The 14,496-nt window shown below is 43.5% G+C and overlaps 4 protein-coding genes across 11 annotated transcripts in view; 1 reads left to right on the top strand and 3 right to left on the bottom strand.

The window, feature by feature from the left end:
- The first annotated feature begins 167 nt into the window (after positions 1-167).
- si:ch211-176l24.4 (uncharacterized) lies at positions 168-3,494 on the top strand. Its single transcript, XM_058646439.1, has 3 exons — positions 168-301; positions 1,611-2,658; positions 2,853-3,494. The coding sequence occupies exons 2-3, from the start codon at positions 1,621-1,623 to the stop codon at positions 3,003-3,005; spliced, it is 1,191 nt and encodes a 396-aa protein (XP_058502422.1). The 5' UTR covers positions 168-301; positions 1,611-1,620; the 3' UTR covers positions 3,006-3,494.
- Positions 3,333-3,794, bottom strand: LOC131470545 (phosphatidylinositol N-acetylglucosaminyltransferase subunit Y-like). The gene has a single exon (XM_058646441.1). The coding sequence runs from the start codon at positions 3,792-3,794 to the stop codon at positions 3,582-3,584; it is 213 nt and encodes a 70-aa protein (XP_058502424.1). The 3' UTR covers positions 3,333-3,581.
- LOC131470544 (protein preY, mitochondrial-like) lies at positions 3,788-5,327 on the bottom strand. The gene is made up of 2 exons (XM_058646440.1): positions 5,101-5,327; positions 3,788-3,924 (listed from the first exon to the last, which is right to left on the bottom strand). The coding sequence occupies exons 1-2, from the start codon at positions 5,292-5,294 to the stop codon at positions 3,798-3,800; spliced, it is 321 nt and encodes a 106-aa protein (XP_058502423.1). The 5' UTR covers positions 5,295-5,327; the 3' UTR covers positions 3,788-3,797.
- Positions 5,328-6,338: 1,011 nt separating this feature from the next.
- chka (choline kinase alpha) overlaps positions 6,339-14,496 on the bottom strand; it is a 17,442-nt gene continuing 9,284 nt past the window's right edge. For 2 of the 8 annotated variants that reach the window (XM_058644631.1, XM_058644632.1), the window contains exons 3-13: positions 14,046-14,121; positions 12,586-12,639; positions 12,044-12,119; positions 10,785-10,918; positions 9,985-10,089; positions 9,834-9,892; positions 9,672-9,744; positions 8,822-8,930; positions 8,635-8,741; positions 8,471-8,552; positions 6,339-8,395 (exon numbers count right to left, since the gene is read on the bottom strand). In XM_058644631.1, coding sequence (XP_058500614.1) covers positions 8,333-8,395; positions 8,471-8,552; positions 8,635-8,741; positions 8,822-8,930; positions 9,672-9,744; positions 9,834-9,892; positions 9,985-10,089; positions 10,785-10,918; positions 12,044-12,119; positions 12,586-12,639; positions 14,046-14,121 — 938 coding nt within the window. In that variant the 3' untranslated portion in view covers positions 6,339-8,332. Of the gene's footprint in view, positions 8,396-8,470; positions 8,553-8,634; positions 8,742-8,821; positions 8,931-9,671; positions 9,745-9,833; positions 9,893-9,984; positions 10,090-10,784; positions 10,919-12,005; positions 12,120-12,585; positions 12,640-12,715; positions 13,176-14,045; positions 14,170-14,496 lie in introns of those variants that run through there. The other 6 variants (XM_058644634.1, XM_058644635.1, XM_058644627.1 and 3 more) reach the window with 6 other exon arrangements.

Below are 14,496 nucleotides of genomic sequence, written 5' to 3'. Positions count from 1 at the left end.
AATCTGATTATTTTCTTAATTCGGTGATTGGTGTTGATTTGTCACGTGAATTAACACACTTATATTTTTGTAAATATATATATGTATATATATATACATATACATATGGGTTATATATATATACATATACATATACATACGGGTTATATATATATGTATATATATACATAGGGTTAGGGTTAGTGTTAGATATATATGTACATGTTTTCCGGCAGCCCGTGAACGCAGCAGCGGCGGCATCATCAGAGCGGAGGTCGGCGGCAGAGTCTCTGAAGTTTCCCTCTCTTTTGACGTGATTCAGGTAAAACTCTGCGTGTTTTTCTCTCTCTTTGTTTAAGAACACGTTCATGTTTAAAGTGAGACTTTTCTGTGCGGGTGGCGCGAGCGTCCGAACCGCGAAAACAAGCAGGTCAGAAAACTAAGCTAACGCTGTCATACTGCGAACTCGTTTTTAAACCCTTTTATCTACAAGTCTTTTTGTTTTTGTCTGTTTCAGAAGTTTGTAAAAGTTAAAAGGTTGCTCTTTTATGAATGAATGAATGAATGAACTAAATTAAACAAGAATTGTGACAGAGACCTTTCATGTTTGATGATAATTGTCTCACCTGTCCTCATGTGTCTCACACACTGCCTGGACTTCATGAAAAAGGGACAGTTTCAGCTTTTGTGCTTGCTTTATTACATATGACTTTCGAGTGAGCGCCCCCTGCTGCTGAGAAACAGAAAAGACAAGACTTTTATGATGTCTACGGCACATGATCACGTCTTTAGACGTTTGTAAACCACTCACTCTCCCACACCAAAGCCCATAAAGAAAATCAGGGATTTTAGCTGCTGGTCCTCTGCTGCCTCGTGTGGTCACGTTGTGTCACTGAGGTCAATCTGAACATCAGATTTCAAACAGTCAAGTGACAAAATAAGACATTTGAACTTAGTGATGGAGGCAGCAGTGGATCACTACTCCTGAAAATCACAAATTTTCTCTCTGGACTTTGGTGCAGGAGAGTGAGTGAGTGTGTGTGTGTCTGGGAGTGAGTGGTTTATAAACTTTCACAATGAGATAAAGACTTGATTATGTGACCGAGGTATCGTAGACTTAGACTGACGTAGATTTTTATTATATGAGTCTTTTGTGAAGTGGATAAATCTGTGTTTCCTTGTGTCCTTGTGGTTCTCAGCAGCAGGGGGCGCTCAAGATGAGTCAGTGCATACAATCATACTGAGATATGCAAAATGTAATATATTGCTTTGCTTTGACATCACTTCCTTCTGATTATGGGCTCTATTTTGTTAATTTATGCAGACAGGATAAAATAACCTATAATAATAAAATGTCTTTATATATAAGGATTATTTCAGGGATTATTTTCATCATCGATTAAACTGTTGATCATTTTCGCTTTAATCAATGACTTGTTTGGTTCATAGAATGTGTAAAAAGAAACAGAAACAGAAACTGGTTTGAATTCTTAAAAAGTAACTTAAACTGAATAGTTGCTGATTGGTTTAATAATGGATTCATTCAATATTTAAATGTTGGAATGAAGAGGGAGGACCTTATTCTTACTCCTGTTTACCCGCATTGTTGTCATCGTCGTTGTCATGTTCAGGACTTTACTCATGAGCGACTTTGAGGAGAGAGATTTCTTCTGGAAATCCTGGAAGAAGAAGAAGAAGAAGAAGAAGAAGAAGCAGCAGCAGCAGCAGCAGAAGAAGAAGAAGAAAAAGAAGGAGGAGGAGGACGACGACGACGACGACGACAACAGAGTGAGAAATGTGATGGTGGAGCAGAAAGAGATGAAGAAACCGGCTCATGGTTTAAACAACTGTTTGTTCTTGACGCAGCAGAAAGTAACAAACTCTGATCTCTGCAGTGAACAATCACAGAGGAAGAAGAAGAAGGTGGTGTTTGATTTGTCAGCAGGTCACGTCCCAATCAAACGTCCCAGGTTTGTCTCCTCATCACCTGGAAGCAGCCGGGGTCAAGCACAGGTCAGCGACGATGACGTCAACAGTCAGGACCTCTTCATCACGCAGAAGATCTTCAGGCAGCCAATCACAGAGCTGCACTCCCCTGAAGGTCAGGGAAGGTCACACGCGTGTCTTCAGGACGAAGATCAGAGCCCGGTCTTCACGCTGCAGAAGACGGAATCTTTGTCTTTCCAGAGATTCACGGAGTCAAAACTCAAGCGGGTGAGAAGACCCGATCCACTGGCGGCAAGCTCCGCCCCCCCGGATGTGATGGACTCACAGACGCAGTGCTGTCCGTCAAAGCGACAGTCAGGTGGACCTTCACCTCTTCGTCACGTGACCACACAGACGGAGAACTTGTTCACCCCCCGACTCTCTTCGTATCTCCTTTTCTGCCAAACACGTGGAGCGGTGCAAAACGTCACGCCACTGGACCTAAGTCTGCCCACCAGAACCAGGAACCACCTGGGCCTGGACCTGAGTCTGCCCACCAGAACCAGGAACTACCTCGACCTGGACCAGAGACCGGCCTCTCTGCCATGGTCTCAGGTGAAGGAGGAGGCGGAGTCTTCAGGTGATCGGTGTAAAGACAAAGCGTCTGAGTCTGGGGTCAAATCTGTCGACGCGACGATGTCCGGCGAAGACGGCGATCCAACGTGTGGCACAGGAAGACTGGACCTGACCCAGGTGATGTCATGTTACCATGGTTACACCGTTCATCACAGCAAATTAATAATCAATTTAATCAATGTGTGTGAGTGAATGAGTGTGTGTGTGTGTGGGGGGGGGTATGAGCAGTGAAGTTTAGTGTAAAACACATTTAACTTATAACTCCCCGTGTGTGTGTGTGTGTGTGCGTGCATGCGCGTGTTGACCTGCAGGTCAGAGCTGTTCAGACGAGACTCAACGAGTCGTTCTTCTTCAAGACCAAAGGAGACGAACACACACACAGACCTGAGTCTCCACTGATGAAGCTCACGCTGGGCAGAGACATGAAGAGCAGGAAGTCACTGAGGTCAGACGAAGGTCACTGAGGTCAGACGAAGGTCACTGAGGTCAGACTCTGTGACCGTGAGATATAGATGTGATCATGTGACGAACAGATCACAGACTTAAACTGACAGAGATTTCATGACAAGTCTTTCGTGAAGAGACAGATGTTTGTGTCTGTGCTGGCGGCCACGATGGTTGATGTTTCAGTTCAGGTTTGTTTCCAGGTTTAAAACTGTTTCATGTTTACCTTCACTCAGGTTCTTGTGAAAGTTCACTTTGATTTTGTCAGTGTGTGACATCACTGTGACGTCACGCAGTGATGTCATGTCGGTGTGTGTGACAAGTTCAAATGTATTTACTGCAGAAAGTGTTTCTATGAACATACATTTTATTGTTTTTTTCGTTGTCTGGACATCCAAATACAGGCTGTGATGAGGTCAAAGGTCATTTCTGAACAACTGTACGTTACCACGGCAACAGTCAGATTATCACAGAGGTTTTCATTTGTTATTAAACAGAATCATCATTGACCTTTAATCGATGTCGTGTTGTTTCCCGTCACAGCAGCTGCAGCGTTTGCTTTCACTGTAATGTCGATAAAGATGTGCTGTGCTCCATTAGTTATGTCTGAAGAGTTTGAGGCCCATCCAGCTCCACAGGTGGAAGAAGACGTAGACGGGGACGGTGAGCGGCAGCAGCAGACTGTAGAAGCACACGCTGCTGCTGCTGCTGCAGCCCTCGGGGAAGTCGTCGTCCACGGCGGCAGAGAAGAACAAACCGCAGAGGGACACGACGGGGACCAGGCCCACCATCATGGACAGAGACTTCATCACTCACTGTGCGTCCACTTCCTTCTGGATGAGCCGCGCGTCCTGGGGAATCATGTTGGGAATGCCGTGGACGACGGGATACGCGATGCCGAGCTCGTCGTTGATCAGCTCGTTGGTCTGAGCGTCGTATCTGAAATAGAGTGTACGATCACTGTGATCATTTCAAACACCTAACTTTTAATGATTTCTTTGTTCTCCAGAGCAAAGACATGAAGAAAATATTCACATTTAAGAAGCTTAAACAATCGGAAATCTTGTTTTAGTCATGAAAAAAAGCTTCAAACCGATTAATCGATTATTAAAATAGTTGTCAATTAATTTAGTCATCGATTAATAATCAATGAATTGTTTCAGCTCTAAACCCAAGAATCGAGATTGAGAAGCGTGTTCATCCTTTACTGTCTCACATTACCCATCAGAGCCATTCAGAGTCTTTTCTTGTCTTTCCTGCTCTGAAAAGTACGCCCTTCCTTTGCTTCTCCCAGGATTTTTGCCACTTCCCTTTTAGAGACCTGTTTATTCTTCCGCCTTCTTTCCTTCATCTCATCAGCTCCTCATTCCCTTTCACACCCATGCGCTAGAACCCAAAGAAACCCAACCTCATACCCTACACTGGGAATTCTGTACAAAGACTAAATCAGGTCTGGACTTGACTTTAGCTTCTTTAATTGTAGTTAAAGTTGCTGCTGAATCACTGCATATGACTGAATTACCCTGTTTATTGTCCTCAACAGAACGGCCACCATTTCTGCTGTAAAGACTGGCGCATGATCTGAAATGCTCCATCCTTTTTATATCTTATTAACTCTTAGTAACCCTTGCTCACTCTTGTTAACCCTTGTTCACTCTAGTTAGATTAGATTAGTTCACTCTTTTTAGCCCTTGTTCACTCTAGTTAACCCTTGTTCACTATAGTTAGATTAGTTAACCATTGTTCACTCTAGTTAACCCTCGGGCAGCCTGTGTCCAAGCGGAAAGGGAACTTGGCTTGTAACCGGAAGGTCGCCGGTTCAAGTCCCCACCAGGTCGAAAAAGCTGGGGTACCTCTGAGCAAGGTACCCAACCGCCATTGCTCCCCGGGCGCTACTCAGTGTGGCAGCCCACTGCTCCTAATTCTAGGATGGGAATGCAGAAAATAATTTCCCTAAATAAAGTATCTAAAAAATTAAAAATTCACTCTAGTTAACTCTAGTTAACTCTAGTCAACCCATGCTCACTCTAGTTAATCCTTTCTCATTTCACCGCAGTTAATAGTGAAACTGGAACGGAACGCCGCCATTTTGGCTCTGATCGTGAGCGGAATTACCTGAGCGCTTTCTTGGAGAGCGGACACACCAGCACGCGCAGGAGCGAAGCGTCAAATGGCGGCGGTCTTTCGTCCTTCGCGCCCGTGAAGCTGCGCACGAACGCGGCCGCAAAAGCTACGGGATTTACGCATAAGAGCCGAACACGAAGTGCGTGAGTCAGCGCTTCTCTCGGTCCTGTCAACGCCGGAAACATGGCCGAGCTGCCGTCAACTCCACCCGGAAGTGTGAAGTGCAGCGTATTCTTCTTCTTCGTCGAGGTTTGATGGCGGTTAAGACGGTTTGGTGCATTACCGCCACCACCTGGGGAGGACTGGGATTGCACATCTGTTCAGAATTCTGCCAATAATAATAATAATAATAACAGTAATTACAAAAGTGTCAAGTTTGATTGACAGTCTACATCATGTCAATCAAACTGATAAATATCCTCTAATGAGTAGATGATGTTGTTTCATTGCGACAGAAAGAAGCTAAAATGCAATCTTCAAAAAAACAAAAATAATATTAAAGGACAAAAACCTCTTAAACTGGACTGATTTGCTTTGTCCCAGCGTCTCACTGGCCCATGTCCATTACTTTCAGAGACACACTTTGTCCATTCGTGAACATATTTTTTGTTTATGAAATTTAAAGAAGCATTCATTCATTGTATCCTCTCGTGTCCACAGTGATCACATGTTTCTACATTGACTGATTATGAATAATCTACAGTTAATCCAAATATAATCTCTGACATTAGGTTTCTTCTCGTACATAGCCCCTCCCACTTTCCTTCTCATTCTGCGTTTGTTTCAGATTCATTTCATTTCCAGGGTATATGCAGGAATCCTGAAGTTAATTTCAATACCTTTCTAAGACTTTTTCCAAGACCTTCTCAAAATATTTAAAGACCTTATCGCCATTTCAAGCTGTAATCAGCAACACAACACAAACAGTTTTAGTTTGCAATTAAATCTATAGAACACAACCGTACAAAGGAACTCATAAGCTGGGTTCGGGTTAAAGTAGAGACAGACAGCTGCTTCTGCTCTCTGATGCCTGCGGCAGTCCTGTGGCGGGCGCCGTGCATATGTGACTTAACAGCGTTGATGCCCATGGAGGCTACACTTATCTTCTTTCTGCAATAAATGTTCTCAGCAACAGGCTTCAGCCTAGAGCTGCAACTTACGATTATTTTCATAATCGATTAGTGTGTGTGTGTGTGTGTGTGTGTGTGTGTGTAAAAACCCCAGACATGTTCAGTGTTATTTGTTGTTTTTATTTGGATCAAAGCAGAAAAAACGTTCACAGCCAAACATCGTGGAATCAAAGTGAAGCTGCATCGAGGCTGCGATAACTCAAACAATGCGAGACTTCATGAAAACATCGCGAGATTTGGATGATTGTTTGTGTTTGTGACTTTTACACTTAAGAGAATGTTACGTAAATACTGTATAGAGATTTTCAAAATAAAATACAATGTGAGAAAAATAAAAATACAAAGTTTGGTTGGGTAAAAAAAAAGTTACCAATAACAGTTTAGTGTAAAATAGTGTGTGTGTGTCGGTGTGTGAGAAACGTTCCAGTCACTAGAGGGAGTCTGTCATTCACTGAAACACTCAGCAACTTAAAGTTCTTACGTCGCAGTACAAGTGTTCGTACGACGAATAACACGCAAAACAAACACATAACACACAAACACTGGTCAACAAAAATGGGCGGAGTCATATCGCAGCCGGATGACCTGCTCTCATTTATGTGAAATTTGTCAAGCTCCAGATTAATTGCGTTACACATTCGGTCAATGTGATTCTTAAAACTTTTAGCTATACTGGAATGTTTGACTCCGCCCCATCCACATTGATTGTCACATTAAAGCTAACACGTTTGTTTAGTAGCAACAACATGGTGCTAGCATTGGGTTAATGAGCTAATCTCGTCGGTCGACATTTGTCGTGAAACTGTGAACAAAAGTCACACAGTCGAGATTCATTTGTTTAGTTTTTTTCAAAGTGCTGTACATGTGCTGTTAGCATCGGCCAATCACAGCAGAGCTAACGCTTAAGGCTTGTTAAAGTACTACCACAAACCTTAATTGGACGGAATGACGCGTTCAACAAAACTCGCAATTGAGAACAATTTTCCTTCAGAAAAAAATTTAGTAAACTGTGAAAAAATCAACCTGGACTTCGTTAAATCGAACCATTACCGTCTTTACTTTTCACATTAACATTAACTTGAGTTTTTCAGAACACGACATATTTCCAGCATCGAGAAAACGAAGAGCATGTAACGGACAGAGACGTTCCGTATGCAGCTTTTGTTTGTTCTTTTTTTATGAGAAACAAACCAAACTTTGTTTTCATTCACAGCATTTTTCATCAAGTCTAAAGGGCAACGCCCCCCAGTGGCAGGTCATGGTTCAACATGAAAAAAAACAACAATAATAAAAAAAAGTGTGACTCGACGGCAACATAAAAGTGTTAGTGAAACGCGTGACAGGGTGAGGTAGAAGACGAAGAAAGTGTCAGTTCAGTCGAGGAAAATCTCGTGGATTCACCTATTGCGATGTTTTTACTTCAGTCCAGCTACGACATAGTGAGAAGATTCGTGTCTGTGAAACAGCGCCACCTAGATTATGGGATAGAACCTGCGTCTTTCACACGGCGACATGAATCTTTGATTTGTATAGATAGAATATTTTGCGTTTCCAGTGTGAACTTCAGTGAAACGTGAGTTTCGTGAATCGCGTTCCATTGGAATGTCGTGAAAAACGTTAGCCACACAACAAACACTGCGAGGGGAAAAACAGCTGATCCGTGAAACAGCCAACAAATTAAAACGGGATGAAAGTTCATCGTCTACGATTTTTTCAGTTCAGCTCAAATATAACGGATAAAGAATACGATTGTTTCAGAAATAAACTGTCGTGAAGACGTCGTGTCTGAATTTTAGAACGTGTCGTAAACGCAGCAGCGAGGGCGTCGGCCCTTTAGTAACACGGTTGAGCCACGTCAGTGGCACCAAACTCCGCCTTCTCTCTCCTGATTCACTTTAACCCAGCAGTGATGAAGTTAGTTTTTTACACGGCATCAACTCAGTGCTGCAATGCATTGTGGGACAAACGTTAGGCATCACGGCCACATTTTCAGGGTTTAGACTTGGGATGGAAGGTCACCAGCAGGTGGCAGCATGTTCTCTCGGAGCAGGAAGTGAAGCGATGCACAGTGTTGACGTTGGATCCATCGTCTGTTAAACCGTCCAGATTTTCTTCTTCTGCTGGAAATATGCGTCAAATCTGGCCAGAGCGTAATCCTGCGACAAAGACGATGACATCATCATCCTCTGACATGTTGATTGACAGGAGATGAAAAACAAGCGTTTACTGACCAAATATCCAAACTGGATGGTGGAGAGCTGAGCCTGGACGATGGACCACAGGCCCCAGAAGAAGTGAGAGGCCAGCGAGAATCTACGAGCACAAAGAGACGTTTGTGTTTTCCTTTTTTGTTTGTTTATTTGTTGATTGGTGACCGTTGACCCTGTGACCTCACCTGTTGACCTCCAGGTACATTTCCTGCTTCAGCTTCGTCTGTTCCTCTTCGCTCAGCTCGTCAAAGTCGCCATCAAACTCGCGCAGGTAATGTTCGATGAAGTGAAGCTGCACGGAGACGACGCGGGTTCACAACAACAACAACACAACAATATTTATTATGTTTGTTGTGACATCATCACGCTCACCTGCTGTGTCTTTGCAGGAAACGCCTCAGTGTTGACTCTGAAATATGGAAACTCATCACAATTGTAGTCGTACATCCATTCACAGAAATGGTTTCCAACATCGAATCCTCTGAAAAACAAACACGTCTTAAATGTGAATATTTTCTACTTTTTGTCATTTTCAGCTTCTTAAATGTGAATATTTTCTAGATTCTGTCATTTGTCAGCTTCTTAAATGGGAATATTTTCTACTTTTTGTCATTTTCAGCTTCTTAAATGTGAATATTTTCTACTTTCTGTCATTTTTCAGCTTCTTAAATGGGAATATTTTCTACTTTTGTCATTTTTCAGCTTCTTAAATGTGAATATTTTCTACTTTTGTCATTTTCAGCTTCTTAAATGTGAATATTTTCTACTTTCTGTCATTTTTCAGCTTCTTAAATGTGAATATTTTCTACTTTTGTCATTTTTCAGCTTCTTAAATGTGAATATTTTCTACTTTCTGTCATTTTTCAGCTTCTTCAACTCATCACAATTGTAGTCGTACATCCATTCACAGAAATGGTTTCCAACATCGAATCCTCTGAAAAACAAACACGGATCCTGAAGAAGTTGTGATGACTCAGCTGTAGTTGTGACAGACAGGTTTTTGCTGACTCAGCTGTAGTTTTGACAGACAGGTTTTTGCTGACTCAGCTGTAGTTGTGACAGACAGGTTTTTGCCGACTCAGCTGTAGTTGCGACAGACAGGTTTTTGCCGACTCAGCTGTAGTTGCGACAGACAGGTTTTTGCCGACTCAGCTGTAGTTGCGACAGACAGGTTTTTGCCGACTCAGCTGTAGTTGTGACAGACAGGTTTTTGCTGACTCACCTGTAGTTGTAGTTGCTGTACTCAAAGTCAATGAGCATCAGCTTGTTCTGGTTCTTCAGCAGAAGAATGTTTCCTGAACACAACACAAACAAAAATGATGACATTTGTCTCTGTGTTGAGAGAGAAACATCCTGAAGGTGGAGCTGGTGTCGTTAACTTCACCTTCTTGACAGTCGTTGTGGCAGAAGACGACAGGAGAATGAGTGGAGTCCAGAAGAGACCTGAACAGAAACCAGATCCACTTTACTCTTGAGGCCAGCGGAGATGAGCGTGTGTGTCTGTGAGTGTGTGTCTGTGTGTGTGTGTGTCATACTTGAGCAGATCCATTTCCTGTTTCAGGTTGTAGGTCAGCAGATGGTTAAAGTGACATTGCTGTGACTCTCTGGTGAAATTCAGCTTCATGACTTGACTCATGTACCTGAAGGTGAGAATATAACACACATGTTGACACACATGTTGACACACATGTTGACACAATAACCACTCACACTCAGTTTCAGTCTCTGATTCAGTCTACATTACATGAGCACGTCTTTATCTCACTGTTACTCACACACACACGCACACGCACACACACACACACACACACACACAAGCCCATAAAGAAAATCAGTGATTTGAGCTGCTGCTGCTGCTCCTCTGCTGCCTCGTGTGGTCACTTAGTGTCACTGAGTTCAATCTGAACGTTAGATTTCAAACACTGAAGAGACAAAATCAGACATTTGAACTTAGTGATGGAGGCAGCAGTGTGTGTGTGTGTGGTTTACAAAGTTAAGTTTCCTGTTCTCACAGTGAGATAAAGACATGATCATGTGACGTAGATAAAGACGTGATCATGTGACGTAAAGACGTGATCATGTGACGTAAAGACGTGATCATGTGATGTAGATAAAGATGTGATCATGTGACAGACGTGATCATGTGACGTAGATAAAGACGTGATCATGTGACATAGACGTGATCATGTGACGTAGATAAAGACGTGATCATGTGACGTAGATAAAGACGTGATCATGTGACATAGACGTGATCATGTGACGTAGATAAAGACGTGATCATGTGACGTGGAGACTCAGGTGTGTGTGTGTGTGTGTGTGTGTGGCGATGACTCACCTGTCCATGGTGTCAAACAGCCACTTGGGTTGTTTGTTGAACGGCATCCTCACAGAGTGAAACTGTGCCATTTTCTTTGCGATCTCAGCGGAGACGACGGCGTCGCTCAGCTCACACGTGTTCAGTTTACGACTCTGTCGATGAGACGTCGTCGTCACAAACACGCGTCGCACTCCACGATTCTACTACTGAGTCTACTAATAAATTGTGGCAGAAGCACAGTGCTGCCCCCCACAGTCCACAGGACGTTATCACAGTTTCATTGTGATGCAATGAGGTCAAAGTATCATCTGCATAGAATGAAATATTTCTGAAGATGACAGCACTTCACTTCTATTTTAACATGATTTCACAAAGAATCACGTAAATTAACTTCATCACATTATTACAAATAATAATGGTGCTTCATCGTTATGGTATTTTGACCAAAGCATGTCACAGACATGTTCATTAGGACACCAGGGAACTATTTTAACTTGGAGAAACAGGGTTTAATATGTCCCCTTTAACAGTGTATTTAACAGTGTATTTAAGAGTGTATTTAACAGTGTATTTCCAGAGAAACAAACTGTGCAGCTTTAGGATCAGGGTTCAGGATATATGTAACAGGGTCAGTTACTACAGTATATTTTTTTTTTTTTAAAAAGGTACTGCAATTTATTGAACACCTGATATCTATTTTATTTGGCTTTTTATTTTATAATTACACAAAATGTATGTTTTAAGTTTTAAGTTTTTATTTTTATATTTTACCCTGACACGGCAGGTTAAGTTGTCATGTGGAACCTTCATGATTTTCTGTCCCCCACGTTCACTTTTGGGGTACCCACCCAGTATTTAAGGGCGTGTCTGCCCTCACCTCTCCCCTTCTGCTGCTGCTGCTGCATGTTGTGGGAGAGGTACGTGATTTCTGTATTGTGTAGCATTGTCATTATGCTAATATTGAGATTATCATGCTGTACATGTTTATTTTAAAGAGGGCGCGTTTCCCTGTGTTTCACATGCTGATGGGAGTTTTCTTTCACTTGCCTTGTGTCAGAAATAAACGGAGACTTCCTCCAAAAGATATCCAGCGTACGGCAGACCGCAAAACTACACCGGTTACATATACACACGTGATTTATAAGATAAATCTTTTTTCTCATATTGCCCTGCGCTTGTTTACAGTTAGATTACAACAACAACAACAACAACAACAACAACAACAACATGGAGACTCACAGGAACAAACTGTTCCAGTCGACCCTGAGGGAAAATACCGTAAAGTTTGGGTCCCAGTTCTCTTTCAGCCAAGATGGCAAACATGACGCTCTCCTGCACCATGGCCTCTGCACCCTGAACACACACACACACACACACACACACACACACACAATCTGTCAAATATTAATAAAATAATGCAGAGGTCAGTGATGCGTTCAGTGAACCTTGTTAATGCGGCATCAATATTTTTCAGCTTCTTCACTGTGAAACATTCCATGTCAGAGCGTCTCCAGACGTGATCACTGTGTGTGTGTGTGTGTGACCTCATCACCTCACTGTTGGACACAAAGTCATGTGACACTGACTCAGCTCTGGAGAATAATCTCTGGTGGTGTCCATCACTCACACACAACTGTGAGATAAGCTTGGGGGGGTGGAGCCTCAGCGTCAGCTGTTCTTTCAGTCTAAGGCCGTGTGGACACACCCCCCATCACACAGAGTCAGATATGAGACTTCCTGTTCATCTCAACTGTGTCTGTGTGTGTGTGTGTGTGTCTCACAGAGACACAGGTGAGTGGACAGACGTCAGGTCACTCACCTGGACGTGATTTTCTTTGTTGGACAGTCGGGCGTCTCCTTTATTGCAGGACATCTGTCAACAAGAGACAAAGACAAGAGTGTCCATGAACATGAAGCCTGTGAGGCTGCACATCAGCGCCAACACCCACCTGTCCACCGCGCCCCCACAGCAGACCATACAGAACCAGTTCACAGACACTGAGGACATGTGGACATGAGAGGACATGTAGACATGAGAGGATCTGTAGACAGGGTTTGAGTTCCACACAGATGCTTTTATTGTGGCGGGGTTGTAGTTCCTGAAGCAGAGACAAATCATAAAATCACATGTGGAACATTTGTTTTTATAGAAGTGTTTGTAAAGCTGTGGACGACAGGAGTTACCATAGCACGTCCCCACACGTCCCTGCACGTCCCCACACATCCTTGCATGTCCCCTCACGTCCTCGCATGTCCCCACACGTCCTCAGAAACACTGTCCCCTCCGTTGAGTCATTAGTTCCTGAGCACTCAGACTTTCTGACTCATGTCGGACTCTTGGTGACACGTCGTTAGACGGCAGCAGCCGTTGCCACGGCGAAGGACACGGCGAAGGACACGGCGAAGGACACGGCGAAGGACACGGCGAAGGACACGGCGGCCGTTGCCACGGCGAAGGACACGGCATTTTTAAAGGAGCAATAAAAGCTAACGGCTCATGCGCTGGTGAGACACAGACTGTAGTTAATACTTAATGAAGGTCTCATCAGGACAACAGCTGATGAACACATGAACTAAACTCATCCATGCACGTCAGCAAGTGAGCGAGTGAGGGAGCGAGGACGTCACTGTGTCGTAAATGTGCAGAGGCCGATAATACGCTAACATCAACATCGCGATAAACACGTACGATATGAGTCGTAAATAAAATCACTCCCTCGTAACCAAGGTGCTGCCATGTTTGCAGCCTGTAGAGGTCAGTGGAGAGGTCAGAGGTCAAACAGCCAATCAGTGAAGAGTCACGTCCTCTTCCTCGTGTCTCACTCAGAACAACAGGATGAGCTTTGACCCCACGCTGACCCAGCGGCGTCTGTGGACAGCAGTGTGTGTGTGTGTGTGTGTGTGTGTGTGTGTGAACATGTCACAGATCTCATACTGTACCGTGATGTTTGGAGAAGTTCACCTGGGAACTAGTGAGCTCAAGACTTTGTTCCTTTGGGGAAGGTTTGTCCTACGACACAGAACACATGCATGTACAGAACCATGGGGGGCATCACCATGTGACACACACACACACACACACACACACACTGCTGCCTCCATCACTAAGTTCAAATGTCTTAATATATCTCATTTAGACTTAACTCAGTGACACAAAGTGGCCACACGAGGCAGCAGAGGACCAGCAGCTAAAATCACTGATTTACTCTGTGAGCTTTGGTGTGTGTGTGTGTGTGTGTGTGTGCGTGTGTGTGTGTGTGTGTGTGTTGTGGCACTCACCTGCAGGATGGCGCCGTAGAGACGGAGCAGGACGCTCCTCGGCTCGTCCCCAACTGTGTCCACGCTGTCAGAGAGACTGCACAGGAAGAGCTTGTTGCTCAGACCTCCTCTGCAGAAAAGTGTCCTATTAATATAGTTGTTATTATTATTATTATTATTATTATTATTATTATTAGGGGAGAGAGTGGCTCAGTGGTTAAGACCAGTACCCTGTGTGCGAAAGACACCATGGTCGCAAGTTGGACTCCACCCCTGGCTGATTGTACTCAATTCCATTGTAGGTCGCTTTGGCTAAATGACATGTAATGTAATATTAATATAGTTATTATTATTGTTATTATTAAGGCTGCAGCTAAAGATTTTCATCAGCTGAAATCTCACTCACTCACTCACTCTCCCACACCAAAGCTCCCAGAGTAAATCAGTGAGTGGAGCTGCTGGTCCTCTGCTG

Source organism: Solea solea, chromosome 12, assembly GCF_958295425.1.
Source record: "Solea solea chromosome 12, fSolSol10.1, whole genome shotgun sequence".
Lineage (NCBI taxonomy): Eukaryota > Metazoa > Chordata > Actinopteri > Pleuronectiformes > Soleidae > Solea > Solea solea.
Note: the sequence above shows the minus strand (reverse complement) of the source record. Positions and strands in the feature narration are given on the sequence as shown.

Excerpts from the sequence above, each read along its gene's own strand:
- si:ch211-176l24.4 (XM_058646439.1), top strand. The coding sequence starts at position 1,621 with ATGAGCGACTTTGAGGAGAGAGATTTCTTCTGGAAATCCTGGAAGAAG. Across the intron at positions 2,659-2,852 it reads GAAGACTGGACCTGACCCAG|GTCAGAGCTGTTCAGACGAG; the intron begins GTGATGTCATGT and ends GTTGACCTGCAG.
- LOC131470545 (XM_058646441.1), bottom strand. The coding sequence starts at position 3,794 with ATGAAGTCTCTGTCCATGATGGTGGGCCTGGTCCCCGTCGTGTCCCTC.
- LOC131470544 (XM_058646440.1), bottom strand. The coding sequence starts at position 5,294 with ATGTTTCCGGCGTTGACAGGACCGAGAGAAGCGCTGACTCACGCACTT. Across the intron at positions 3,925-5,100 it reads CTCTCCAAGAAAGCGCTCAG|ATACGACGCTCAGACCAACG; the intron begins GTAATTCCGCTC and ends ACTCTATTTCAG.